This window comes from Lepidochelys kempii, chromosome 7 (assembly GCF_965140285.1).
Source record: "Lepidochelys kempii isolate rLepKem1 chromosome 7, rLepKem1.hap1, whole genome shotgun sequence".
In the NCBI taxonomy this organism is placed as follows: domain Eukaryota; kingdom Metazoa; phylum Chordata; order Testudines; family Cheloniidae; genus Lepidochelys; species Lepidochelys kempii.
Genome location: NC_136386.1, coordinates 24,084,323 through 24,109,350, shown reverse-complemented (window position 1 = coordinate 24,109,350; position 25,028 = coordinate 24,084,323). Strand labels below are relative to the sequence as shown.

Here is a 25,028-nt window from a genome sequence, read left to right as displayed (position 1 = left end):
CCCTCAAATGTGTACGTGAGCAGAGCATGGTTTTTCTTCATTGTTTCCTGTGCTTGTATTTTAACAGGGAGCCAGAGGATCCCCTGGAGTCAAAGGGGAAAAGGTAAGTAGCAGCCCCGGAACTTGGGCTCCAGTGTACTGAGCCTAGAACTCACTGGTATGCCCTGTCAGTCCCAGAACAGGATGCGTTTAGCAGTACTTGGTGGCTCAAACACCCATCTGTCACTCGTTACCTTCCGTATGGCATTCGGGTTCATATACCTGAGGTATCTCCCTTGCAGTTTGATTGTCATGTGCTGGTGGCTGAGGAGCAGGGAAGATTGTGGCAGCAGTGAGAAGGGCAGGTCTCTGAGTCAGCACGAGACAGGGAGAGAGCTCTTGGGAGCAGGAGCAGCCGCCAGCTGTGTGTTCAGAATTACTGGGACGAGCTGGCCTGCTCTGCTTGGTGTTTGGCTGGGTGAAAGGCTGATGTAAATGGGCTAATCAGAGCTCTTCTTGCATTGTTTAACAGTGACTGTAGTGTTCATGGCTGTGGAAATGGCTGTCACAGTGTGTGTGTCTCATTCCTGTCCTGGCGGGACCCCCCCAAGGCTGAGAGGGGAGTTTATTCTCCAGGGACCACAAGCTGAACGCACCCTGTTCTGTGACTGACAGGGTGTGCTGGTGAGGTTCTTGTGATGTGGCCACTTTCCCACTAGGGACTGACTGAGGCCTCCCAGTGAACAGCCATAGATTTCAACCGTGCTTAGTCACCAGCTTGGGCATAGCTAACTGGAGGATAATTCTGTCCCATTCCCATCCACTCCTAACTCCTGTATGTCCCTATGTATCCACCCCTCTGCCCCTCCATGGGGCATGACTTACCATTTCTATTCCATCTGCACCATTCAGGGTTCAGTTGGCATTGGCCTGCAGGGACCCCCTGGACAAGATGGGCCTCAAGGTTTGAAGGTAACATCTCCTAAGACTTTGTTAGCACAGAGAATCTCTCCTTAGTCATACGGGGAGTCTGGGAATCAGAACTCCTGGGTTCTCTTCCTGCTTCTGCTTCTGGCTTGCTGAGTGACTTGGGCCAAGCCTCTTCCCTGGCTCTGTGCCTGTCTCCCTTTTTGTATAATGGGGTTAATGACACTTGCCCTCTGTTGTTAAACACCTGCTTGGAAGGTGCATATTATTATTGTTATCAACTTAAAACATGGAGTGAAACGCCACATGCTGGCCTTGGCACTGCTCCCTGCTCAGCGTTGCTGTCTCCTGCTGTGTGTGACCTGTCCAGCCCACAGACTCGCAGCCAAGCCAGGAAATACTGTGAATACTGTGAACACGAGCAAGACACCCATAATCTCCCCCTTCATGGGAAATTGATTATTTGGTAGATTCTCCAGGCCCTTTGAGTGAGTCACAGGACAGCTCTAGATGGGGAGGTGGCAGGACCCACTCTAGAAGCAGGACAGGAAGGGCTGGATCCCCCCACTCCCCCCGCCTACCTTGCCCCTCACAGCTTCAGGGCTGAGAGACACGGGTGCTTACAGAGCTCATTTGGCATCAGCACCACGGGTGCTGGACAGCTCCTCCTGGAGACCCTGAAGAGCTGGGACACTCTACTCCTGGTTCCAAACCAATCCCCCAGCAGAGATCTTCAGCGCCCAGTTACCAATGAAAATTACCTGCCTCTCCCTCCGCTATGCACACCCAGGGAAAGCCAGCTACCCCAGTGTAACCGCAGAGCAGGCAAGTGCTGGGATCAGTATGTCTCCACTCCAACGCCAGCCATCCTCCATATACAGGCCTGACCCCCTCACTTTTGTGCTGCCTACCTGTATAGGCCTGAGATCCTTTTCCCTGCTTCTGCCCACCCTCAGCATGTGGGTGTTTGGCTGAGCCCACCTCCATTTCATTCCTTCCCCCCAGGGCTGAGTGCTCTGCCCTGCTAGAGTACTGCATTTCCCTCCAGACTGAAATTGAAGTCCCCTGAGGAGCGTGGGCCCCATCCCACTGCTCCTTTCTCATCAGTCTGGCATCGGGGGAGTCCTTCCCCAGCAGCAGGCTCAGCAGCACTTCTCTCTCCCCTCCAGGGCGACACTGGCTTACCTGGCCCACCAGGATCCCCGGGCTTGCCAGGCATTGCAGGGACCCCCGGCCAGCCAGGTCTGAGGGCAGAAAATGGACAGCCAGGCCCACCAGGACCTCCAGGAGAGAGGGTAAGAGGTGCAGTTACCATCCGGCCCTGAGCTCTGGCCCATCTCACCCCTGCTAAAGCACAGCCACTTGGACCACTCGCCCCAACAGCACATACTGCTCAGCACCAAGGGCCAGTGCAGCAGCATGACTGTCCAGCTGCCTCAGCTTCTTCCCTGGGCCTGGCCCTGGAGGTTCATGCAGGGGAGCCAGATTACAAAGGGAGGCCACTGGATGAGTCCATGAGATGTTCCAGAGCCCTGAGGCTTCCTGTCCTGGACTCCTTGGTGCCGGCAGGCAGGCCTCCTGCTGCCGGAGTGCAAGGGGTCGATGAAAGAAGCAAGGGAAAAGCCCATGTAGGACCATCCTGGCTACCCCCAACAGACTTTTCCCTGCAGCGCTTTCTCCGACCCAGTGTGAAGTATGCTCCAGCAAAGCAGCTTCCATCAGCTCCCTCCTGCGACGTGCAGAGAGTCTGCAGCACCCCCCTTGAAGGATTAAATGTCCTTTCTCCACTCACTCCTCCCTGCACTGAACTGGGCTCTCTTTCCTGGCAGGACCTCGGAGTTTACCCTGAGCTGCACAGTTCCCCTCCCACGAGAGCACTTGCAGTTGCCTGGTGCCCTGAGTGTGAGCTCTGCCATGGGGGGCTCGGTGAAGAGAGATGCCCCAGGGCCCTGGGGCTTGACCTCTGCCATGGAGAGGCCTTAACTGTGCTCCCTTTACAGCCAAGGCCACTCCTGGGCCGTCGCTAGCTGTGAAGTGGGGCCTCATCATGGCTAAGGCCTCTCTTGACTGATGTATTTTTCTTGCTAGGGTTTGATTGGCTTCCCTGGAAGAGATGGTACCTCTGGATCACCAGGGCCCCCAGGGCCCCCAGGGCCAGCGGTGAGTGTTGGGCACCTGGGGCCTAGAGTGCTGGGTGTGTAGCCAGGAGGAGGAAGATGGTTTCCAGGAGGTGCAGCTATTGCTCCCCCTAACTAAGCCTCTGCCTGTGTCTTTCTGAAGGTGCCCTGCACAGCCTCGGGGAGGGAGAACTGGGCAGGGTGCTGGAAAGAGCCTGCTGCCCTGACAGAGCAGCAGGCAAGAGAAGTCAAACTGCCAAGCTCTCCGGGGAGCAAATGAATAGTGTAGGAGGTGACAGGCAGCTGCCCTGGGCCAGGAGAGAGGCCACTGAAACCCAAGCCAATGCCACTTTGCACAGCTGCAAAGGGAGGGATTTAAAAGGTCAAGTGCCCAAAAGCAGGCAGGCTGGGTGTCTAATTCACCTGGGCCACTGCCACAGTGTGGGCACGATGTCAGCTTACGCATATAGCTGTGACTCTTGCTCATCACTTGCACACACAGTCCCAAGGATTGTGTGAGATCTTCCAGCCCTCACCTCCAAGCATGGGGTTCACCTTTGGGTGACAGAAAAATCTCTTGCTTATCCCAGTGCAGACGCCCTTAGGGGTCTCCCTGTGGACTGGAGCCAGAGCAGCTTTGCATCCAGATTCAGAGCTGGGTGAGAGGCTTACATGAGTATCATTGAACTATTCCCTTGAGTGGGTTGGGGTTGGGGAGGGATGGCTGGACAGATGACTATCTGCATTTCTTCAACTAAAACTCCCTCCATCTGCTTGTTCTCTTGTGTTAACCTCCTGTTCCACTAGTGCTACCCAGGGCCAGACAAATGAAAGGGAAGTGAGGTGAGTCGTACAAGTGACATGGCCAAGGTCTGACCCCTCTCCTTGGTGTAATTGTGGTTGGCACCTAGACCAGGGCAGCACTGATCTCTGTATCCTGTGATATAGCAAGCCCGCGGGGATTGCTTCAGAGGCCCCCAGGCTGGGCCTGGTCCACTGATCTGTCTCTCTTGTTTCAGGGGGCACAAGGCATCCCAGGACTGAAGGGTGACAAGGTAGGCTCTGCTTTAACCCTTACTGCGCCAGCCTCCTGTGGCTCCTGGAGTGCGGGAGAAGGGCATGTATTCTCCAAGGGCCACAGCTAGAGTGTTCTTTTTCTTGCTTGGTGGATGTTCCCTATTGCCTTCAAATAACACCTGTCCCCCTTTGGGGGATGGGTCTCTGGAGGAATCCAGACTTTTCTCCCCCAGTGCGGCTTCTGGGCTTGTGATGTTGATAGACGGAGGTACAGGGACATCTCAGAGCTACCTACAGGGGGAGTCCTTGGGGCCAAGTGTATCTCTGACCCATTTGCAAAGGCCGTTCTTCTCTCTTCCTCTGGCCTCTGGTGCAGTCGCTTTTCTCTGAAGAAGCCTGTTGTAGGGTGTGACTGTGGTGCCAGGCCCCATCGGTTGATCCTGGGGCTGGCAATGCTGTTACAGTACAGGTACCAAGGAGCAAATGAGCTCCTGTCCTGTTGCATGACCTGACTTCCCAGTTTGAGGGCATGGGCAAGCAGAGCCGGATCCCCTTCAAGCAGCCAACAGACAGCAGCATCCCTAGGGGTGCAGGGATGAGGATCCTGACCCGCACATGGAAACCTCTGAGCACCAAGGGAGCAGCGAGGAGAGGCCATGGCTTTCCGGCTTCGCCACATGTCTGGTTGTCAAGACATGCAATCTCATGTATGTGCAGGGTAGAGTGGCCAATTTTGTTTGGATGTATTCCTGGAGGTTTCATCACATGGCATAATCTTTAATTAAAGATTCATCTTTAATTCCTGGAGACTCCCGGCCAATCCTGGAGGGTTGGCAACCCTAGTGCAGGGCAGTGTCCCATGGACCATAATGCTGAAGATTCCCAGAGCTGGGACAAAGTGAGCAGGCAGAGGGCGTGGAAAGGGGCAGCCAGTGGCTGGATCCAGCAGGGCCCGGGTAGTGCCTGACTTGGCCTTTTGGGCAAGGTGTGCAGGATTGCTGCTTACCTCGGCTCATTCAGAGAATGCTCTTGTTAGCTACAGCATCACTAATGCTCTGTCTCTCTGCCCTGTAGGGGAACGTGGGGGCTGGACAGCCGGGCCCTAGAGGTGAGCGAGGAGACCCAGGGCCACGGGTACGTATCTCCCTTATAGCCTCCCCCAGCTGTGAGTGCAGACCACGCTAACCCACCCCTCTCCCCAGCACTGCTGTGTGTGAGGGGACAAGCGCATCGATCCCATGGGGCCAGAAAGACTTTCCAGCCTGCGGTACAGCAGTGGGGAGCACGGCCTGTGCTCCCCTGCAGCACTGGGGACTCTACCAGGCCTTGTGTCTTTGGGATACTGACACGGCTCTTCATGGGCCAGGGGTATGTGGAGCAGTCTTGGAGGTTAGAGATGGAGAAGACACTTTTGAGCCCATCTCCCTGAGGAGAGCGCCCCCTTGGCGCACACCCTGGCTGGGGCTGCGGAAAGCCCACAAATGGGTACCCTGGAGGCATCCTGTGCCCAGGACCCTCCCCAAGGCCGAGGTCACTGCTCTGGGGCTTTGCCTCTCACCCCCCTCACCATGGATCAGGATAGCAGGCTATGGAATTGACCCGCTGTGCCCTCAGGGCCCAGCTCTCCCATTCCCGGCCCTGTGCTCTGTCTCACTGTGCTCTTTTCCTCCTCGGCAGGGTGAAGACGGGCGCCCAGGGCTGGAGGGAGATCGTGGGCCTGCGGTAAATACCTTCCTCCTCCCTTTGCCTTGCTCTTTAACCAGGGGCTGGGATTGGCTCCCGCTCGCCAGTGATTCCCCTTCTCTTTTCCCTTTAGGGGCCTCCCGGAAACCGAGGGGAGCGAGGTGACAAAGTAAGCAACCTACTGGTGGGGAGCGGTGGGGCCGGGGGAGGGGAGTCTTCTCCCACCTCCCCCTCCGTCAGGCTGCTATTGAAGTACAAGCACCTGCCCATGGGGTACAATCCCACGCTGATGGGATGGGGTCAGGCAGGGTATTGCCCAGAGCTGCCCCTGGATTTCACCCCCCAGCCTGCTTGGGCTGCTGCCTGACCAGGGGCTGTCTCCTCTCCAGGGGAGCTCATGGCCTGTTCTCCCTCTTGCTCTCATTTCTCCCAGTTCCTAGTTCTAATAAAGTCAGGTATGAACCCGTTTCTCTCTGATCCTGAGCCCTCCACTCATGCCTCTCAGGACCCCATGAACTTCCCTAGGTTTGGGGTCCCCAAGGCCCCAGGTTTGGGGCTCCTTCCAACCACTCTCCTCCCCTCTGAGGGTCTGGGTTCTGGCTGGTCTCCCTGATGCTCTGAGGGAGGCCCTCGGGTTTGGTAGTGGCCTGACAGTCGTGAGACCCACATGTCCCTGTGCGAGGCATGTTTCTCACCAACGCTCTCTTCCCTTCTAGGGAGACATTGGAGCTATGGGGCCCAAAGGAGACAAGGTGAGTTCCCCATTTACATGCTGCTAGGGGCTCATTGGCTGACCTCTAGCCCCAACTGCCACACCAGAAAGGCCCACTTGCCTTCAGACCTGGGACTGTCTGAGCCAGTCCCCAGAGGAAGGTGAAAAAGTAATTCTGTGCTGGCAAAGCTGCAGCGCACAGAGCTTTTCCATCTGCCGCCTGCACACCAGGTGCTCCTGCCCAAATGCTGCCACAGCAGGTCCACCTACGTGAACCCTTCCAGTGCTAGTGGCCAGCTTTGGCTTTGCCCTGACTGGACAGTCCTTAGCCCTGGGGCTGCTCCCGTAACCCTGGGTTTCTCACTGCTGGGCTGTGTAGGTCCTTGGTCTCCGGCGGCGTGGGAAGCCGTCTGCCATGCACCACAGTGGTGCATGTAGGGTGTGAGCTGGACTCTTGACTGGCTTGAGGGCAGCAGCTGATGGCCCTTGGGCACATGAGCCTGTTTAAACCCATGGGATTGCAAACTGCAGCATGGGTCAGTGGGTCTGTGGTTTATTTTGACCTCTCATTGGCTGCCGTGTGGTTTGTTTGTTTTTCCCCATGTGCAGGGTGATACTGTCATTGTGGAGGGGCCGGCTGGAGTCCGGGGGAACAAGGGGGAGCCGGTAAGAGCCCTACCCCATAGAGCAGAGGTTTTCAAACTGTGGGGTGCACCCCCTAGGGGGGTGTGGAGGAACGTTTTGGGGGGGTGAGCAGCGACGCCAGGCGGCTTGGGCCAGCCCTGCACAGTGGGGCTCAAGCCAGCCCCACACCATCTCCACCCCCTGACGCACCTCAGCGAGCCACCCAGCCTACAGGTCAGTGTCAACATCCACCGCGGCTGCGCTGATTTCTGTTCCCAGCAGCCTCTGTGCCCAGCGCTGGCTCTACCCCCAGAGACCATCACATGAGCCTTCCCCCACCCTGAAAACCCTCGTGGGGAGGGGCATGCATTGGGACTATTTTTGTCTGGGTTGGCGGGGTGCAACCAAAAATTATAACTCCAAGTGCGGGTTGGCTCAGAAAGTTTGAAAACCACTGAAGGGGCCCATTGCCCAGGGCCCAGAGTGGGCTGTTCCCAGGATGCTTTGAGATTCATCAGCCTGGAGGTATTTCCTGCTATTGAACCTGTAGCTGCTAGGTCCGTCCCTTCGCATCCCCCTGCCATGATCCTCTCTTGCCTTGGGGTTCAGTCCGCACTGCACGTGACCTGCCCCTGCCTTGGGGTTCACACCCCAGATCTCAGCAGACACTTCCCCTGTGTACCTCCTCCCCCAAGTCTCCATGTCGCTTTAGCCAGACAGACCAGACTCCACCCCAGGAATCTCCCCTCCAGTCCCAATGTGTGCCTTGCTGTTCTCTGAATCCCACCTATGGGTCATCCTCCCTGTGCTGTCAGGGGCTGACTCCCTGCACCCTCCGCTCTTTTCCCTGCCCAGGGAGACCGTGGCCTGAAGGGGATGGAAGGGGAGAAAGGTGACAAGGGTGACCCGGGCCTCCCAGGAGAGAAGGTACGTGAGCGAGCAGCTGGAGGACAGGCAGGTATGGGAGCATGCCTGTCTGAAAGCTGTCCCAGAGGCTTGGGAGAAGCCACAGAGAGCACTGAAGGCTTGGCAGGACTGAGAGCAGGTGCTGTGATGACTGGGCACTGTGGAGCACAGCTGGCCCCAGGAGCTAGGAGCTGGATGCTTTGTGCCCTTTGCTTGCTGTGAGCGCAGCCATTGAGAGAGAAGGGGCTTTGGGCTGGCGGCAGTGGGAGCTGCAGGCCCTGGTTATGGAATGGAGACTGGCAAGGAGGAGAACGAGAGAGGGGCGTGTCACTGGAGACTACAGGGGAACGGGCCGAGATGTGACGGAACAGGCTTGGTCCCAACCTGCATTATACTCTGCTGATGGCTCAGGGGCACCCTGTACTGGCCAGCGCCAGCTCCCCGATCCCACTGGCAGTGGTGGGGTGCTCAGCAGAGAGTGGCCTCTGGACACCTGCTTTCCTGGAGGTGCATCAGTCTGACCAGGAGGGGAGTTGGCTAGTGAGTCACTGTGGTGGGGGAAGCAAATCAGGGACATTTTATTTCTCTCATTTGGGGACCTTTTTTTAGAACCTAATATAATTTCAAAAGCTGGTTCTGTCACTCCAGCTGCCTGCTGTGAGCAGGGGGAGTTTTCCTCAGGCTGTGCACTGATGTGTGCTTTCACCCGCAGGGAGGAAGAGGCGAGCAAGGGGAGAAGGGCTCTACAGGCTTCCCAGGAGCACGCGGCCCTGGGGGCCAGAAGGTAAGAATAGCCACAGGTGTGCACAGCCCTGCATGTGCCACTTGTGCGCAGATGTAGGTGTGCCGGCAAGTGCGTGTGCACACAGGCCTGCCAGAACATCTGCTGTCCCCATCCTGGCATGTACACGTGGGCGTCACTCAGGCACTCAGCCCCTCCGTCCCTGACCTGGTGTGTTTGCCTTTCCAGGGTGAAGTTGGCGAATCGGGAGACCCCGGAGAGTCGGTGAGGAACTGTCCTTTGCTGCTGTTTCTTGCCCATTGTCCAAGAGCAAAGCCCGAGAGTCACTCTGTGTTTTCCTCTTTCTCCAGGGCCTGCCAGGAAAGGATGGAATCCCAGGAACAAGAGGGGAGAAAGGGGACATAGGGCCACTGGGAATGCGAGGCCCTAAGGTGGGCATTTCCTGTGTCTGTCTGTCCTCCTGTGACCCTGAGAGAGCCTGCCTGCCTGGGCCAAACGTAGCCCTAGGGCAGACCAGAGGGACACTGAGCCCACTCATGGCAGTGTCTTGGGACCAAGCACCTTGGGGAGAGAGGAACCCCCCGTGTGCATTCAGGATCAATGTCAGGGAACCCCCAGGCCACCTAATTGGCCCTGGGAATGGGCTCGGATGCAGTGGGGTCTTTCCAAGGGGGCAGCGTAGCCTCCCAAGAATGGGTTCAGTGGCATCAGCTGCAAGACATTGATGGCCTTGATAGCCTGAATTTCTCCCCCCGATACCTGACACCCAGCATAGACCCTGTCTGCAAAACCAGCCCACTGCCCCAGGGGTTAGTGTCGAAGCGGGTCATGGAGCGGTGTTGTGACGTCTCTCTTCACTGCAGGGGGATCGGGGACCGAAAGGCGCCTGTGGCCAGGATGGAGATAAGGGGGAGAAGGTGAGTGTTCACGGGTCTGCACAGGTGACTCCCCTTCTCCAGCCAGACAGCAGAGGTGGGGAGGCTTGGTTCCAGAGGCGGCAGAGCCACCACGCTAATGGAAGGTGGGACGACAGTGCGTTGGGACTTGCCAGTGGAGCCGCCCAAGAGCCCTGTGCTCCCTGCGGAGCTGAATGGATCCCTGGGGAAATGACTGATGCTTAAGGGCTTCCAAGGGAATAAAGGCTGCCCTGGGGGCCAAGAGGCTTATGGGAAGTGGTGACAGTTCAATCCCCATCTGGTAGAACCCAGTGGAGCTAATTCTGGGCCCAGTCTCAGCCCCAGGGCAGCCTGGTCGTGTCACTTGGCTGAGGGGCTGGGGTGCTATGGAACTGAGCTCTGTTAGACCAGCACTGGCCCTCTGAGCCACCAGCGGGGGTCTGTGTAGCCGACGAGGGAGGGGTCTTTGAGAAGCCCCAAGTATCAGCCCTGCCCTGCAGCACTGGAGGGCCCCCGGGATGCTGTGGAGGCTACTGAGGAGATTGAGGAAGGCGGGGGGACCCTCAACCCCACCCCTTTGGAGCCCTGGGGTTGTACGGTGCAGCAACCCCCAACCGGAACTGAACCCCAGGAGGGGCGAGTCCATGGGCGGGCGGAGCTGTGTGGCATCGCCCAGAGCACTGCTCAGTGGACTGGCTTCCTTTGGAGTAGAGGAGGGCCAGGAAGCCACGGGCTAGATATAACTCCCTCAGTAAAGCAGTCTGTGCTCTAGACATGAGCCCAGTATGGAGGGGCTAGGGCACTGTCCAGTCTGGTTCTCCATTACACTGCTGTCTCCCACTGACCTGTGTCTCCTTCTGTCTGCTCTAGGGGGATCCAGGGATTCCAGGCCGAATGGGACTTCCAGGAAGGAAGGGCGAGCTGGTAAGTGCACCCAGCTGGCTCCAAGGGCAATGTGATGCGAGCACATCTGGACTGGCCAGAATGAACATCTGGTTTGTTTTCCTAGGGAGAGCTGGGCATGCCTGGAACCCCAGGAATCCCCGGGAAAGAAGGTCTCATGGGACCCAAGGTAGGGATTAAAGAGCAATAATGTTTGGGGTGGTGGAGTGAGGCCTGTGGATGAGGGGCTGCTGTGGGGCTTGCTGATCACTCTCTTCAGATCATGGCCTTCCTTGGCCAGAGCTGCCTCACTGACTGTTGATTAATAGCACGCCACAGCACGTGCCCATGTTATGTGCAGACAGTGGGATTTCTCCAGTGCTGCTAATAGAGGCTCCAAAGCGGCCAGAGGCTCTGCATTAAGATGACCCTGCAGCCCTTTCCAGTGCACTCAGTGAGCATTGGGAAGTAATTAGATGCTGGGACATAATGTTTCTAACCTAACTGCTGTTAGACTCTGTACAAACCTGACATTTGGGGCCCAAGATCACCTGACAATGGCACCTCTACCCAGTTGTGGGTTAGCCACTGGGCCCATGGGGCCTGATCCCAGGGACCCCAGCCAACTGGGGGGCCCTGGAAAATGAGCAACCCTGTGCCCCAACCCGCTTCGCCCATCCAGCGCTCCTGCGGAGTGGGGCAAGCCTCCGTGCCTTGACAGCACTCCCTAGCTGGGGCGCCAGGCAGGTGGAGCGGGGTAAGCCCCTGAGCCCTGACCCCACTCCCCGGCTGGAGCATCAGGCTGGCAGAGTGGGGCAAGCCCCTGGGCCCCGACCCTGCTCCCCAGGGCAGTGTCCCAGAAATGGTGCCCTGCTCTGGCCCCACAAAACTGTAATCCGCCAGTGTCCCTACCCCAAATCTCGCTAGAAAAAACACCTTGTTCTTTGCCTTCCCAGGGTGACAGGGGATTTGATGGTCAGCAGGGAGCCAAAGGAGACCAGGGAGAGAAAGGAGACCGGGTGAGTTGTGCTTTACTAAGGGCCAAACTCAGTGCCCTTGAAGCTTGTGTTGGTGGGATCAGGGCTTATACCTAAATGCTTAGGAGTTTGGAAACTTCCCCACAGGAGCCCTCTGCTGCTGCGGCAAACCCCAGCATGATGGCAAAGCTCTGGTGCCCCGACTTGCTAATTGCTGGACAGTTTTCAGACGCTGACCATCAGTAGCTCGTTGCCTGTTAACTAGAGCTGGACACTGACGTGTCCAGTAGGGTGTAAGGATATGCCTGGCCAGCTGGGGAACCGTGATTCTCTAACCAAGACACGGGTCTCAGCACTGACTTGAAACTCCTCAACATCCTCCCTTCCAGAGGATTCTGGCATGGCAGAACCGGTGCTTCAGGCTGTAGCAAAAGTGGGAGTGGAGCAAGGTCAGTTCACTGTTAGAACTCCCAGCTGGTGAGAGCAGTCACAGGCCTGATGGAGAATAGCTGCAATTCTCCCACTGACAACTGGCACCGTCTGGTGCCTCCCCACAGATCCATGGCTGTCCTGCAGCTTGGGGGGCGGGGGTGATGGGGGTGGGGGTAGAGCATCTATGCTGTATGGCCATCCCCAAGGGTTCAAAAATCAGGCGTCAAGCCGTAAAAAAATTCCAAGATTGGCTGAAAAACTGGCTTTTTTTTAAATGACTAAATGTTGGGTTCTTTACCTTCTGGTTTGGGGGGCCTTAAGGACGCACTCAGGACACCTTCTTCAGCTTCTCTCTGCAACCAGGAGGGCGAGGCCCTCACTCTTTTTAAAAAGCAAGTTGAAATTCTCACGTAATCACAGAATGTCAGGAGCTGGGGTTCTAAGAAAACCCTCAGATATGCTGGGTCTTGTGATGACGTTGTGAGTGTTGGCCACACTTCTCTGTCAATAGACGACGCCTATCTCAAAGGGTATAGAGCAGGTCAGTGCTGCGGGAGATTGACTCGGTGTGGGCCAAGGTGCCAGTCTGTCACACTCCCAGTTTGTACTGCCCAGTGTGGGTCATGCCCTTCCTAACCCCTGCCTCTTTTCTCAGGGTGCTCGAGGCATTATTGGCTCCCCAGGCCCTAGGGGCAATGATGGAGCACCTGGCCCACCCGGCCCACCAGGTAGCGTTGGCCCTAAGGGCCCTGAGGGGATTCAAGGGCAGAAGGTAAGAACCTCTTCCCCACTCTGCATGGCCATTTCCCTACAGCTTCTACCCACCCCTCCAGACCAGGACAGTGTTGCCCTTGAATGGCCAGCAGGTGGCGAGCTCCTGTCCCCGGAACTCCACAAGGAAACCAAAACTGGATGACAAACCCCAGTGCACTCCCAGCCCTGGCAGCAAAGGCACCAGTGTCTGAGAGGGAGCAACCACCCCTTTTCCGTGCAGTATTCAGGAACAAGAGACCACATGAAGGGCGAGAGTGAGCTTGCAGGGGTCCCTTGGCAGGCACAGGATGGAGGAAGCAGTTCCCCTTCCCCTCCCGTCTGTTTCAGTTCTGCCTGGTCATATCCCCATCCCAGGGCAGTGAGCAGGTCCCGGATCTGCCTGCAGTTAGCAGGCAGCAAGGAGGTGGTAGTTAGACTCTGTTCAAGCAGGATCAGCTCCATCCACCTTCTGAATTGATGAACGGTGCCGCGCGAGTGATGTGCAGAGGCTGTTAGAGTGACAGGCAGTGTTACTCACTGGTTAGACGGCAGTGTTACTCACTGGTTAGAGCAGGGAGCTGGGAGTCAGACTCCTGAGGTCTATTCCCAGCTCTGTCACTGGCTCACGCGTTGACTCAGGTCAGTCTCGTAACCTCTCTCTGTATCTCTGGGATGATTTCCTTGCCTCCCAGGGCCGGTGGGGTTCATTAATGAATGCTAGCAGCATGCCTCCGACCCTGAGATGGAAGTGCCCCGTGGGGGTGCAGTGTGTTCATTCTGGCTGTATTCTGGAGCACTGCTATTTCATGACCTCCCATTCACCCACAAGATCAGCTTCAGGGCTGCCCTGAACCCAGCCCGAGGTCACCATGCGTGATGTCTCTCCCCAGAGCTGCATCTTTGATCAGGCTGGATTGCTCCCCTAGGGGACAGTTCTCACCTACAAGGGCACGGGGACCAGCCTTTGAGGGCTTCTCACTGGGGATAGGGAGATGAAAGCAGAAGAGTCTAATGTTTTGGAAGCGGCTGAGAAATCTCTCTCGAAATAAGTGAGACTGTCATGTGTACCAGCTCGTTTAGAGCCGCGTCTAGGGAACAGCCCCATTCCCTGCAAGAGGGAGCTCTGGGGCGTGTGGGGGATGGTAGTTACTGCCCTTCTCTGGATGGCCCAATCCTAGAACTCCCCTTGCCGGCCAGTGTCTCAGTGTGTATTTTCCTGCTGCAGGGTGAAAGAGGCCCCCCAGGGGAGTCGACTGTAGGGACCCGAGGTGTCCCTGGGATTCCAGGAGAGAGAGGAGATCAGGTGTGTAAGCATGTTTCTGACCCATTGGATGTGCATTGCCTGGCTGAATGCTTGGCTCTGCCTGGATGTATTCGCTGTACCTTGAACCCCGCCCCCGTCAGGTGAAGAGGAGAGCTTCCTAGGGGGTTGACAGGGTTCTGCAGAGGGTGGGTGTCTCCTGGCTCAGGGAGTTGCTGACCATGTAGCACGCCTCTTGATTTCCCATTTGGCTTGTTTTCAGGGGAATCCAGGACTCGAAGGCTCGAGAGGAGAGAAGGGGGACCCTGGCATGACGGTGAGAAGAGAGCTCCCTGAGGTCTTGGAGCAAAGCCCTGACCCACAATGACAACACATCCGTGCTACTGTGCAGTCAGTCAGAGAAGTGGGATACTTCCCTCTCCCAGGGGCTGGGACTGGCCCTTGAGTTCTGCCTTCCTGCATGGCAGGCTTGAGGCCTTTTTCCCCTTTACGGTTTCCCTCCAGGTCTGGCTCAAATGTTGGATTGTTGGAGTGGGGGGAGACTGCTCTTTTCCCTGTGATCCCCAAAGCAGCTGAGACAGGCTCATGATGGGCTGGGGGGGGCCGGAAGGCATCTCTTCCCTCTCTTCATTCCCTTGGTTTTCTCTGCAGGAACAAGAGATCCGTGCATTTGTCAGGCAGGAAATGAGTCAGCACTGCGGTAAGTGAGGCTTCACCTTCCACTTGGGGCTGACTGACTTCTCAGCAGCACCCCGGCTCTGATCTCTTATCACTACCAGGGCTCCTTGGGCAGAAACTGGTAAACAAAATTGTCTCCTTCACTGTCTCCTACTCTGCCCTCTGTCCCTTTGTTCCTTCCTCTCTCCTTCTTTTGGTTAAGTTGCATGTACCATGACTCCCACATCTGGAGGTGTTCAGAGTACAATGTGCAAGCCCCGTGCAAGTGTTAGGGGCCTATCAATCTAGTATGTCCCTTTCCTGATACCTGGTGGTGGGGCAGGTCTGTGCCAAGTGCCAGGATGCTAGAGAAGGCTTTCCCCATGGATTAACCTCCTCTTTTCTCTCTTTCTCTCCACACAGCTTGCGGCGGGCAGTTCTCCTCTTCTGAACCACGTGAGCACTGATTTCTTGTAACCCCTTTGGGATTAAAGGATGCACAGTTTGCAGTGCTGAGCAGCAGCCCTGTCATTGACGAGCAGGTCCATTCTCCCAGATATGTAGCAGGTTTCACGAACGGGCCATGGCCCGTCCTGGAAGGTCACATGCAGCTAGCTCAGCCCTGTAGCACCAGCCACGTTGGCAGATTGCCAACAGAAGAGGCAGCCCTGTGGAGATGCTGGTTTGGCATTGAGCCCTAGGAGATTTGGCGAGAGTGGCTGGGTTGGTAGGGGAGCTGTCCTTGAGGGTGACTGACTAGGCCAGGAGCAGGAGATAATGGAAACTGGGGTAGCAAGGGCAGAAGAGGTGATGAGTGACATGCTGCAGTTTGAAACATTCCTCAGCAAGGTCTCACGTCTGGCAGCACTCAGGGTGTCAGTGAGTGCGGTGGGGATTCTGAGGGGGTAGCACCAGGGAGCGAATCTCTATAGGCAAGGAGGACTCAGTAGACTCCAAGCCTAGAACTGCCAATAGGGCAGTTTCAAAGCCGAGCTTCAGAGGCCGGACAGGAATGCGTGGCCAAGCATCTGATGGCAAAAGGAGAGTGCTGCACTGGGCGTCCCCAACCAACCTGAGACAGCATCTGACATGCTACGCCAAGATTAGCAAACAGAGAGTCACAGCAGCCATCCCTTCTCTGGACCCAGGGTCTAATGCGGCTCTCCCCGACTCACTTTGAACAGACTGCCAGTGGGCAGAGTAACTTATGGGTAGTCGTGCCTGGAGAAGCCAATACTTGTGATACCAAGGCACCAAATACATGGTAACAAGCCTGTAAAAGAACAATTATTGTGCAAGCCAGGACTGAGGAATCACTATAGCAAATACACTAGAGCAGGGGTCGGCAACGTATGGCACACGTGCCATTAAAAATCCAATTCGGCCTGGCCCTGCCTGGCCCGCTCTTCTCTGCTCCCCACCCCATCCCACGGGGGCAGGGGGCAGAAGCTTGGTCCTGCCGGCTCCCCTGTCTCTTTCCGCAGTGTGCTGGCTTCCTGCCCCTCTCTCCCAGCCCTCTGCTTGACTCCTTCATCCACCCCCCACAACCCCAGCCCTAACTCTGGCACCCCCACACATACCCAAGCCCCCCACACCCCATGCCCTGATTCTTGTACCCCCCATACCCAGGCCCCCCACACCCAATGCACCCCCCCACATCCTGACTCTTGCACCCCCACATTCCCACCCTGAGCACCAAATGGGAGCTCCTGCACCTTCCCCACCCCCCACATTCCCACCTGCATCCCTCGCACCAAATGGGAGCTGTCCAGGTAAGTGCTCCACACCCAAACCTCCTGCCCCAACCCTGAGCCCCCTTCCTCATTCTAGCACCTGGCCAGACCCTACACCCCAACCCCCAGCCTGCTCCTTCACTCCCACCCTCAGCTCAGTGCAGAGAGAGAGGAAGAGAATGGCCAGAACCAGAGAGAAGGTAGGTACCCACTGTATGTGGGCAGGGCCGGGACCCCAGACCGGCAGCAGGCTGAGCAGGTCCTGCAGCTGGGATCCCGGCTGGCAGGAGCCAGCGGATGGAACCCCTGAGTGGCAGCGGGCTGAGACACTCAGCCCACTGCCGGTCTAGGGTTCTGGCTGCCGGCCCCTTGCCAGCTGGGGTCCCGGCCACCAGCCCCCCTGAGCCCGCTGCTGGCCTAGGTGAACAGAACCCCAGACCATCAGCAGGCTGAGCTGGCCGGCAGCATAAGGTCAACATTTTAATTTAATTTTAAATGAAGCTTCTTAAACATTTTGAAAACCTTGTTTACTTTACAATACGACAATAGTTTAGTTATATAATATATAGACTTACAGAGAGAGACTTTCTAAAAAACGTTAAAATGTATTACCGGCACGTGAAACCTTAAATGAAAGTGAATAAATGAAGACTCGGCACATCACTTCTGAAAGGTTGCCGACCCCTGCACTAGAGTAAGGAGAATAAGATGGGACAAGGACATTGACAGACTCATCCGGGGTAAGATCTGTTCCTGCACAAGGGCTGAGCCTGGTGTGGATCAGGGGAGGAAGAGAGAGGTGAGTGGGGGAAGGGAAGGGAAGAGAAGGGAAGAGAGGGCTGGTGAGGAAAGCGAAGGGGAAGGAGGAAGGAGGGTTTCATAGCAGGTTCCCAGAAATGGTAAAAAAACAGCTGAAGATTGTAGGGAAGAGGAGGCCAGCAGGGCAGCCAGCAGTGTAAGCCTGGCAAGGAGGAGCTATGACGCAGAGGTAGGTAATGTTTGGGCAAACATGAAATGAATTATTTGCCTGATTGTTCTCAAAGGAGGATGGGGGACACATGCAAGGAACAGACATAAATCTTCCAGGAGAGGAAGAAGAAATACCAGAGGAAATCAGGATCACGGCAGAACAGGTGATTGAGAAAGCAGAGCATCTTTCTAAACCACCCATGCCAAACCGGTCCAGAGCAGAGCCAAGCAGACTCCATCCTTGAATGGCAAGAGAGAGTGAGAGAGATTATCTTCTAGTAGATAATTCCACACTGTTTCCAGCCAGACCCAGCAGGCTGTACCAAGCTGGGGAAAGGCTGAGTTTAGTATTGGAGGCATCATTCGTACAGGGCACAGTGTTCATAGGCTTCTCAGCATTCCTGTAGTACCTTCCTATTTGTGTGTAGAATCTGTGACCACATGCCTCATCCAGAGCCATGAGTGAGCCTGCCTCATATCTGGGAAGACCTTTGCTGTGCTCGTCTGTGTCCTGTCTTGTCCTCCACTGGTGTTTGACAGCTGCCTTGTTGTTTTTGTATATTGTTCAAACTCTAACTCACCAAGGGCTGTGTTCAAGAGCATGTCTGCCCGCTCCAGGAAGCCCAGTTCTGCTGAGGGGATTGGGTGGATTAGGATGAAGGGAATCCGAAGAGAATATATCTCCCTTTGTGCATGCATCCTGCCTATAGGTCTCTTTCTGCTGGTATTTCCAGCATCTATATTGCCATCACCTTGCAGTGAAGTCAGTAGGGTGAATTTTTCTATTTAGCCTCTGTCCCAGGAGGTCCTGTCCCATCAGAGGCAGGAGGATACAATTACATAGATTATGCCACAGGCCAGGGCTGATGCAAACAAAGTGCTGCTGTTCAGTGTCCAATGGCGAGCCGCAAGAGGTGGTCCAGACCTGCCCGTCTATGGTGCTTCTCTCCATAATGCCTATTTCTTCCCTTAGGTCTCCAACGCAATGCTAGTTTTGCACCATGTCTGTCTGGCTGTTAGCAGTCTTGGAAGTGGACAGTACTGATGCTGCTCTTGAGCATTAGCCCGTGACTTGTCGGGGGGAGGGGAGCCATGTCAGTCATTCTTATGTCCTGTTTGATGTCTGTGCTGTGTCCTTGCCTCTCTTAGGTCTTCTCCCCAACTATCCATCCACCCAACCATTCCTGTCTGTTAATGCTCATCTAGTCCCTGTGCTTAAGTTGTCACACGCTGAAGAAGAGGAGGGTGAGTCTTGTCTCTTTGTGCCCTGTCATCATAATCGTTCTCCAGTGCTGACTTTGTGAGTCCTGCATGGAAGCTCTGCCATTACAATGTCCTTCACTTGCGGGTACCAAGGGATTGCAATACCCACCTTCTGTAACAGTAACTCAGAGAACCTAAGGCAGCTGCAGGCCATTTAAAAGTAGAGTTCTGGCTATTTATTACCTTAATGCTAAGATGCACCTAGATATGGGCCATTGTATTATGACTTAATGAAGGGCATCTGCATTCTCACAATGACACAGAACATATAGGGATGTCTTTGCTATGATGTCAAACCCCAACCACCTTTGGATCAACTGATCAGAGGGACAGGCGAGTGAGAGTGATGTGCAGAATGAAGGGAGTGTTGTTTATCAAACAGCTGGAGTGCACAAGGTGCTCAGGATGAATGGGTAGGTTCATGGAAAGATAAACAGTGACTGAGTAGAGGAGTAAGTGTATGGCTTGGATAGATACTGCAGGATGGTCACATGGCTTATGGAAGGGTATGTGAATGTAATGGGTGTGTGAATGTCCAGGATGACGGGTGCGTGGATGAGTGAATATGGATGGAGAGTAGATGAATGGATGGGCTCATAGGTAGAGGGGGTGAAAGGAATGGGAAGAGGGAATGTCTGAAGAATGATGGGAATGTGAAGGCAAGTGTGTAGAATGACTGGAAGGATTGATTGGCCAGATGCTACAGCATGGCTGGTAAAGCAGCATAGGTTGGTGGGTAAACATCTAAACCTGAATTGCATCCAGTAGTAAGTGAAGGTGGCACAAATCCTCCCTCTAGCTCCTTTTCCAGCTTCTCTGTTGTCCCGTTGAGATAGGGCACAGAGAGATTTGCAGAGATAAGTCTCCAGAGAGGGTGTTCATTCCCCATTTATTTAATTGTTAGCATTTTCGGTGACAGCCTCTTCGCTTCCCTGTGTCCTGCCCCCACACACCCCTTGTCTGCTCTAGAACATTTTGTATCTGTTTTCCAGGCATAGTGTCCATCCCAGTAAAATGAGCACAACATGTTCTAGTGTAGCTGTAGCCACACCGGTCCCTGTGCTGTGACGCTGCACCTTCAGGGAAGTGACCCCTGTGGCACGGTTAGTTACTGAGCAGTGCAGCCAACTCCTCTCCCTCCGGCTACCTTTGTGCAAACAAGCCAGTGCACCAGCCAGGCAACTCAGTGGCATGTTGACCAGGCCTGTTACTGAATCTGCTCCCAGGATCAAAGCTGCAGGCTAATTGTCGTCATCCTAGGAATGATGAGGGATGAATTCCCACATGGCTCGGGCAACTAGCCCAGTGACCTCATCCACCTGCCCTTCCCACCCTGCACTTTCCTGTCCTGTGGCCCTTCTGATATGGCCGGTGTTATTTTCCAGGGCACGAGGTGCGTGTTGTGAACACAAATGACCCTGAGTACGAGCATGTCTACGCAATGGAGGACTATGAAGAGAGCCTGGAAGCTGATGGGACAGAGAGCACCATGCTGAGTGATGGTGAGTTTCCTTAACCTTCCGACAGCTCTGAGGAAAATGAGACCCTCCAGCACTCTCGGGGTGGGGGTGGGGGTGGAGGGGGGAGCAGAGAAAAAGAAGCAGACTTGGTTTTATGTGGTCCTCTGCCTTTCTAACCTAGTCATTAGGGGTCGGTAAAGTCGATGTGCGTGACTGCTTCCTGCAGTGAGGCTGGCTGGCATGTGAGGTGGGAACAGGATACGGAGCCTTTCACCTCTCAGTCACTGTGCCCAGCCTGCCCAGTGGAAGTTGTTACCATCTGAAGGGTGTTTGGCAGCCTATGTGAAAGGAGTGGGTGGATCTCTGTCCAGTTCTTAGTGGACAAGCATCCACAAAACAAAATCACAGCACAGCTGCAAACATTTTCCAGCTTGATCTCACTTGTGACGGAGAAGCCAAGGGCTCATTGGGCCATGGAGGCCGAACTCCTTCTCAGGCACAACAGAAGTGGCCTCTTCAGAAAAAAAGGCGGGATCCTCCTGTTAAATATGCTCGGTGGTAGTATTTTATGTGAAACCTTAGCTTATGTATCCTGCATTTAAAATTCAAAACCCGCGTGCATTGTAATTGCTATTTAGTAAAATCAACTCTTGTAATACAGCAACAAGGTGGACACCTCCCAAATCAATGGGGCAGAAAAGAAGTCCTTGTAACCTGAAAGAGGAAGAAAGGAAGCCTTTATGCCCTGCTTTGGGACACGTTAGAAATATGATTTAAGAGCTAGTTGCCTAGATTCTTGTAGATGAGCCCAGGACTTAGCCATAATTTTGGCATGGACTGTAGATGCCACATCTGATGGGAAGCGTGATGACTCTGAAACTGCCATTTATGGAGACCTCACTGAATGGTGTTGGATAATCAGGAGAAAAAGACTTCTCTCTAAGGTCTGAAGCTGCTGATATTCTCTAAGGCTATTTGGGTGTGGAAATTTGGTCCCTGAAGGTATTTCACAAGGGTTCCAGGACTTCCCTGTCTCATGAAAAGTAGATTCCAACAGAAAGCTCCAGCAAAAAGGAGGACCACAAGGTTGCCACCAAGAGAGGAGATAGCATAGTAATGATGTACAATAGTTAAGTTCTGAAGGATTTTCAAGCAACTCTGCTGCTTACGTGTTGCGATTTGTCCCCATGCAAGTTGGGACCCCATTTTTGTGACTTCTGATCTTGAGGTGAAAGGGCAGGTGACCTGTGCATGGTGTGGCCAGGGAGAGGGCTTTGTTACAGTTCAGGGGAGCCAGCATCTTCCGCCTTTCATTCCTGATACTTGTGGGCAAGCCAGCTCTGGAATATGACCCACTCATCCTCCTATCTTGCACTGCCTCTGTGAAATAAACCCAGAGGTTTTCCTGAACCCACAGTCCATCCATTAGCCTTTCCACTTCTTCTTCACATATGGGAAGTCAGGTTTAGGAGGCTTCTCCTCTGGCAAACAAGGACTTCCTAAACAAGTACTTTACTTCTGTTTGTAAAAGTGATCATCCCCAGGGCAGCTCCTGAGCACGGCCAGCAGAGGAGAGAGACCTCTGAGGCAGGTAAGAAGCAGACCTGCCTGATAACTCTCCTATCACAAGGGGGAGCCACCACTCTCCCCCTCCACCCTCTTTTGAAACTGTTCATCTGATTTTTTTCTCCCACCTCCCAGTAAAGTGACTAATAAGTTTAGTGGTCTGTGCTAACAGTGACCCCTGAGTAGTGTGGTAGAGATCTGGCATTTTTTTTGCAGGGAGGAGATGGTGCCGGTCTCCCAACTGTTAAGTGTCCAATCATGGCTGAGTGAATAAAACTCTTTGTACTGTGCAGAAGGAAGGAAGAAAAAGGAAATCTTTGGGTGGAAAACAAAGATCCTCCTCTTATAGTCTCTGTGCCCTGCCATGTTGTTAATGAGGATTCTATAGAGGATTCTTACCCCTCCCAGAAACAGCAATGCCCTAAATACTAAGCATCTAGTACAGTACAGCAAAGATCATATTGGCACGTTGCTAAAAGCAATGTTTCTTTTAATTTGCATGAAATGGAGCAGATAGCAGCCACCCAGAGAGAGACTACAGGTCCCAAACTGCAATGCTTCAAATATCCAGATCACAGCACTGCATTGTGGCATCTGTTAGAGCAGACGTGGGCAAACTACTGCCTAGGGGCCACATCCGGCCCTCCAGACATTTTATTCTGGCCCTTGAGTTCCTGCCGGTGAGCGGAGTTCATGGCTTGCCCCATTCCACGTGTGCCATGGCTCTGCGCGGCTCCCGGAAGCAGCGGCATGTGCGCTCTCCGGCTCCTATGCATAGGAGCAGCCAGGGGGCTCCGCATGTTGTCCCTGCCCCAAGCACCGCCCCGCAGCTCCCATTGGCTGGCAACCGCGGCCAATGGGAGCTGCAGGGGCAGCGCCTGTGGATGGGGCAGTGCGCACCTGGCCGCACCGCCACATAGGAGCCGGAGTGGGGATATGCCACTGCTTCCAGGAGCTGCTTGAGGTAAACGCTGCCCGGAGTCTGCACCCCTGACCCCCTCCAGCACCCCAGCCCTGATCCCCCTCCTGCCCTCCAAACCCCTTTGTCCCATCCTCCTGCACCCCAGAGCCTGCATCCCCAGCCAGAGCCCTCACCCTCCACCTGCATCCGAACCCTCTGCCCCAGCCCAGAGCCCCCACCTGCATCCTGAACTCCTCATTTCTGACCCCAAGCCCCAATTTCGTGAGCATTCGTGGTCCGCTGTACAATATCCATATCCAGATGTGGCCCTCGGGCCAAAAAGTTTGCCTGTCCCTGTTTTAGAGCCACAGTAAAGGTGAGGGTGATCAGCAGTTGCATTTGGTTCTCTGACAGTGCTTTGGCTACCAATCCAGTACAAGGTTTGAAGCATAGGGATGGATCACATAGGCTTTCAAGAGCTGGTGGTTTATCCAGCAGATGCGAATCTTAGTATCAGGGTTCAGGGCTGAGAAAGCTATCCAAAGTGCTGACGTAGTGCGAGTCACCATAGGATCCAGGTACTGACCTTCAGGTTTAGGTGAGACGGTATTGTGACATATCGGGGAACGATTCAGACCAGTGAGGGCCTGCGTCATCCTTGCCATGCAACCTTGCGTGCCTTACAATACCTTGCTGAAGTAGCTCCCACCTGGGCTGCTCACAAACTGCATGCAAGCCACACCTTGCCAGTTACACCCTGGCTCTCATCAGCTTTGCTTCTACTGCGGAGTGACCCCAACGTGCCCTCAGTCCTGGATTTCCCCCCATAAATGTATGTCCTGTACTGCCCACCCTCTCCTGGACTGTACAAATATTTTAAGTCCGTTATTCCTTTAAGGGAATAATATATTGGCTTATTATCTTAAATAGAGTTACCCAGACACTTCAATTTAAACACACTGGATTAGATAAAACAGTAAATCAAGATTATAAACTACAAAGGGATAGATTTTAAGTGAGTACAACTATTGAGTCATAAAAGTCAGAAATGGTTACCAGAGAAATAAAGATAAAATGCCTACTAGTGCCTAACTTAACAAACTATATTAGATTCAAGCAAAATTTCTCACCACATGCTTCCAGCAATGTTAACATGCCCCACCCCCAGAGTCCAACAGCTGGTTTTTTTGGTCATCTTAGGAGCAATGCTAGAGACAGACGGAGGGAGAGAGAAAGAGGTGGTGTCCTGGGGTGTTTGACCCTTCTTTTTATAGTTTGTCCCTCTCTTGAAAAACATTTTCCAGGTGAGAAGTAGGAGACGGCATCTGTGGGGCAGGATGTTCCCTGCTGTTTTTCCTATATGTTTAAGCTTCCTTTGTTTTCCCTTCCTGCTTGATGACTCTGTTTACTGCTTAAATGCAAATTAAGGCAAACATACACTTATTTGTTCCCAGCAGGCCTGTTTGACCAGTTTGCTGCTACGTGGGTCTTGAACATGCACTCTTAACATGATACAGGGGAACCTTATTGTGATGGGTTCCCCCCAGAGTGCCACCTGGAACTGGGGTACCACTGAGCCCTCTGACTGATCAGCCTGGGCTCCCTCTCACACTGCTGCTGTGACAAGCTCTAGACAACTCCGGGTCTTACACTTCCACAGGCAGGGACACACCCAGCCGCAGTTACATGCAGGCTTTGACCAGCCATTGCATGAACCAACAATAGAAAGGCTACAGCCAAGATTTCTCCCAGCCTCGAACGAAGGAGCTGTTCTGCCCAGACCAAAATCCCGACCAATATGAATTTATTACTCAGTTCGCCTCTCACTCAGTAGGGAGAGGAGTATGCACACTTGTGGTAACTAAGCGGAGGTTTTTCCCCAGACACTTAAAGGCACACTGGTTTAGGTTAAAATATAAAACAAGTTTATTAACTACAAAAAGATAGATTTTAAGTGCGTATAAATTATAGCAAATTAAGATTAACATACTAGAAGAATAGGATTTGAATTAACAATTTCTCACCTTGACTGATGATACAAGCAGTCTTACAGATTCTCAAGGCACAAGCTGCACTTGCTTTGCAGCGTGGGATCCCCACCCCCGCTCCAAGTCCTTTTCTTTTGGAGCTTCTCTCAGGTATTGAGTTGTGGGGGAGTGAAGAACAACAGATGATGTCACTCCCTGCCTTATATAGCTATTCCATATGGCAGGAACCCTTTGTGCCAAAAACAGTTCCCAGCCCAGTTTGTGGAAAAATACAGGCACCCAAAATGGAGTCTAGAGAAATGTGGTCTGGTCACATGCCCTTGCAGAGTCATAGCAGCCATTACTTACAGGTTGGCTGAAACATCCACAGGAAGGTTAAGCTATTCCACAGCCCATTGTCTTTGCTGATGACCTATTAACTGTCATGTTTCTTCATTGTTGTACCTGAAAGGCTGGCTGTGGGTGTCTTCCAGAGTAATCCCATTTGAAATTCGGATCCATAGTCAGTATTCATCACTTCAGATACAAAAATGATACATGCATACAAATAGGATAATCATAACCAGCAAATTATAACTTTTCC

General features: G+C 54.0%; 1 protein-coding gene across 7 annotated transcripts in view; it reads left to right on the top strand.

The window, feature by feature from the left end:
• COL7A1 (collagen type VII alpha 1 chain) overlaps positions 1-25,028 on the top strand; it is a 129,959-nt gene that overhangs the window by 93,181 nt on the left and 11,750 nt on the right. For 4 of the 7 annotated variants that reach the window (XR_013636029.1, XM_078853588.1, XM_073351408.2 and 1 more), the window contains 26 exons: positions 68-103; positions 892-951; positions 2,076-2,201; positions 2,995-3,066; positions 4,043-4,078; positions 5,115-5,174; positions 5,718-5,762; positions 5,857-5,892; positions 6,440-6,475; positions 7,045-7,101; positions 7,915-7,986; positions 8,678-8,749; positions 8,936-8,971; positions 9,058-9,138; positions 9,571-9,624; positions 10,474-10,527; positions 10,613-10,675; positions 11,442-11,504; positions 12,550-12,666; positions 13,873-13,950; positions 14,171-14,224; positions 14,560-14,608; positions 14,989-15,021; positions 17,342-17,431; positions 18,417-18,512; positions 19,916-20,032. Coding sequence is in view for 6 of the 7 variants with exons in the window: in XM_078853588.1 (XP_078709714.1) it covers positions 68-103; positions 892-951; positions 2,076-2,201; positions 2,995-3,066; positions 4,043-4,078; positions 5,115-5,174; positions 5,718-5,762; positions 5,857-5,892; positions 6,440-6,475; positions 7,045-7,101; positions 7,915-7,986; positions 8,678-8,749; positions 8,936-8,971; positions 9,058-9,138; positions 9,571-9,624; positions 10,474-10,527; positions 10,613-10,675; positions 11,442-11,504; positions 12,550-12,666; positions 13,873-13,950; positions 14,171-14,224; positions 14,560-14,608; positions 14,989-15,021; positions 17,342-17,431; positions 18,417-18,512; positions 19,916-20,032 (1,693 nt within the window). In the remaining variant the exon portion in view is untranslated. The remainder of the gene's footprint in view (positions 1-67; positions 104-891; positions 952-2,075; positions 2,202-2,994; positions 3,067-4,042; positions 4,079-5,114; positions 5,175-5,717; positions 5,763-5,856; positions 5,893-6,439; positions 6,476-7,044; positions 7,102-7,914; positions 7,987-8,677; positions 8,750-8,935; positions 8,972-9,057; positions 9,139-9,570; positions 9,625-10,473; positions 10,528-10,612; positions 10,676-11,441; positions 11,505-12,549; positions 12,667-13,872; positions 13,951-14,170; positions 14,225-14,559; positions 14,609-14,988; positions 15,022-17,341; positions 17,432-18,416; positions 18,513-19,915; positions 20,033-25,028) is intronic. The other 3 variants (XM_078853589.1, XM_078853590.1, XM_078853591.1) reach the window with 3 other exon arrangements.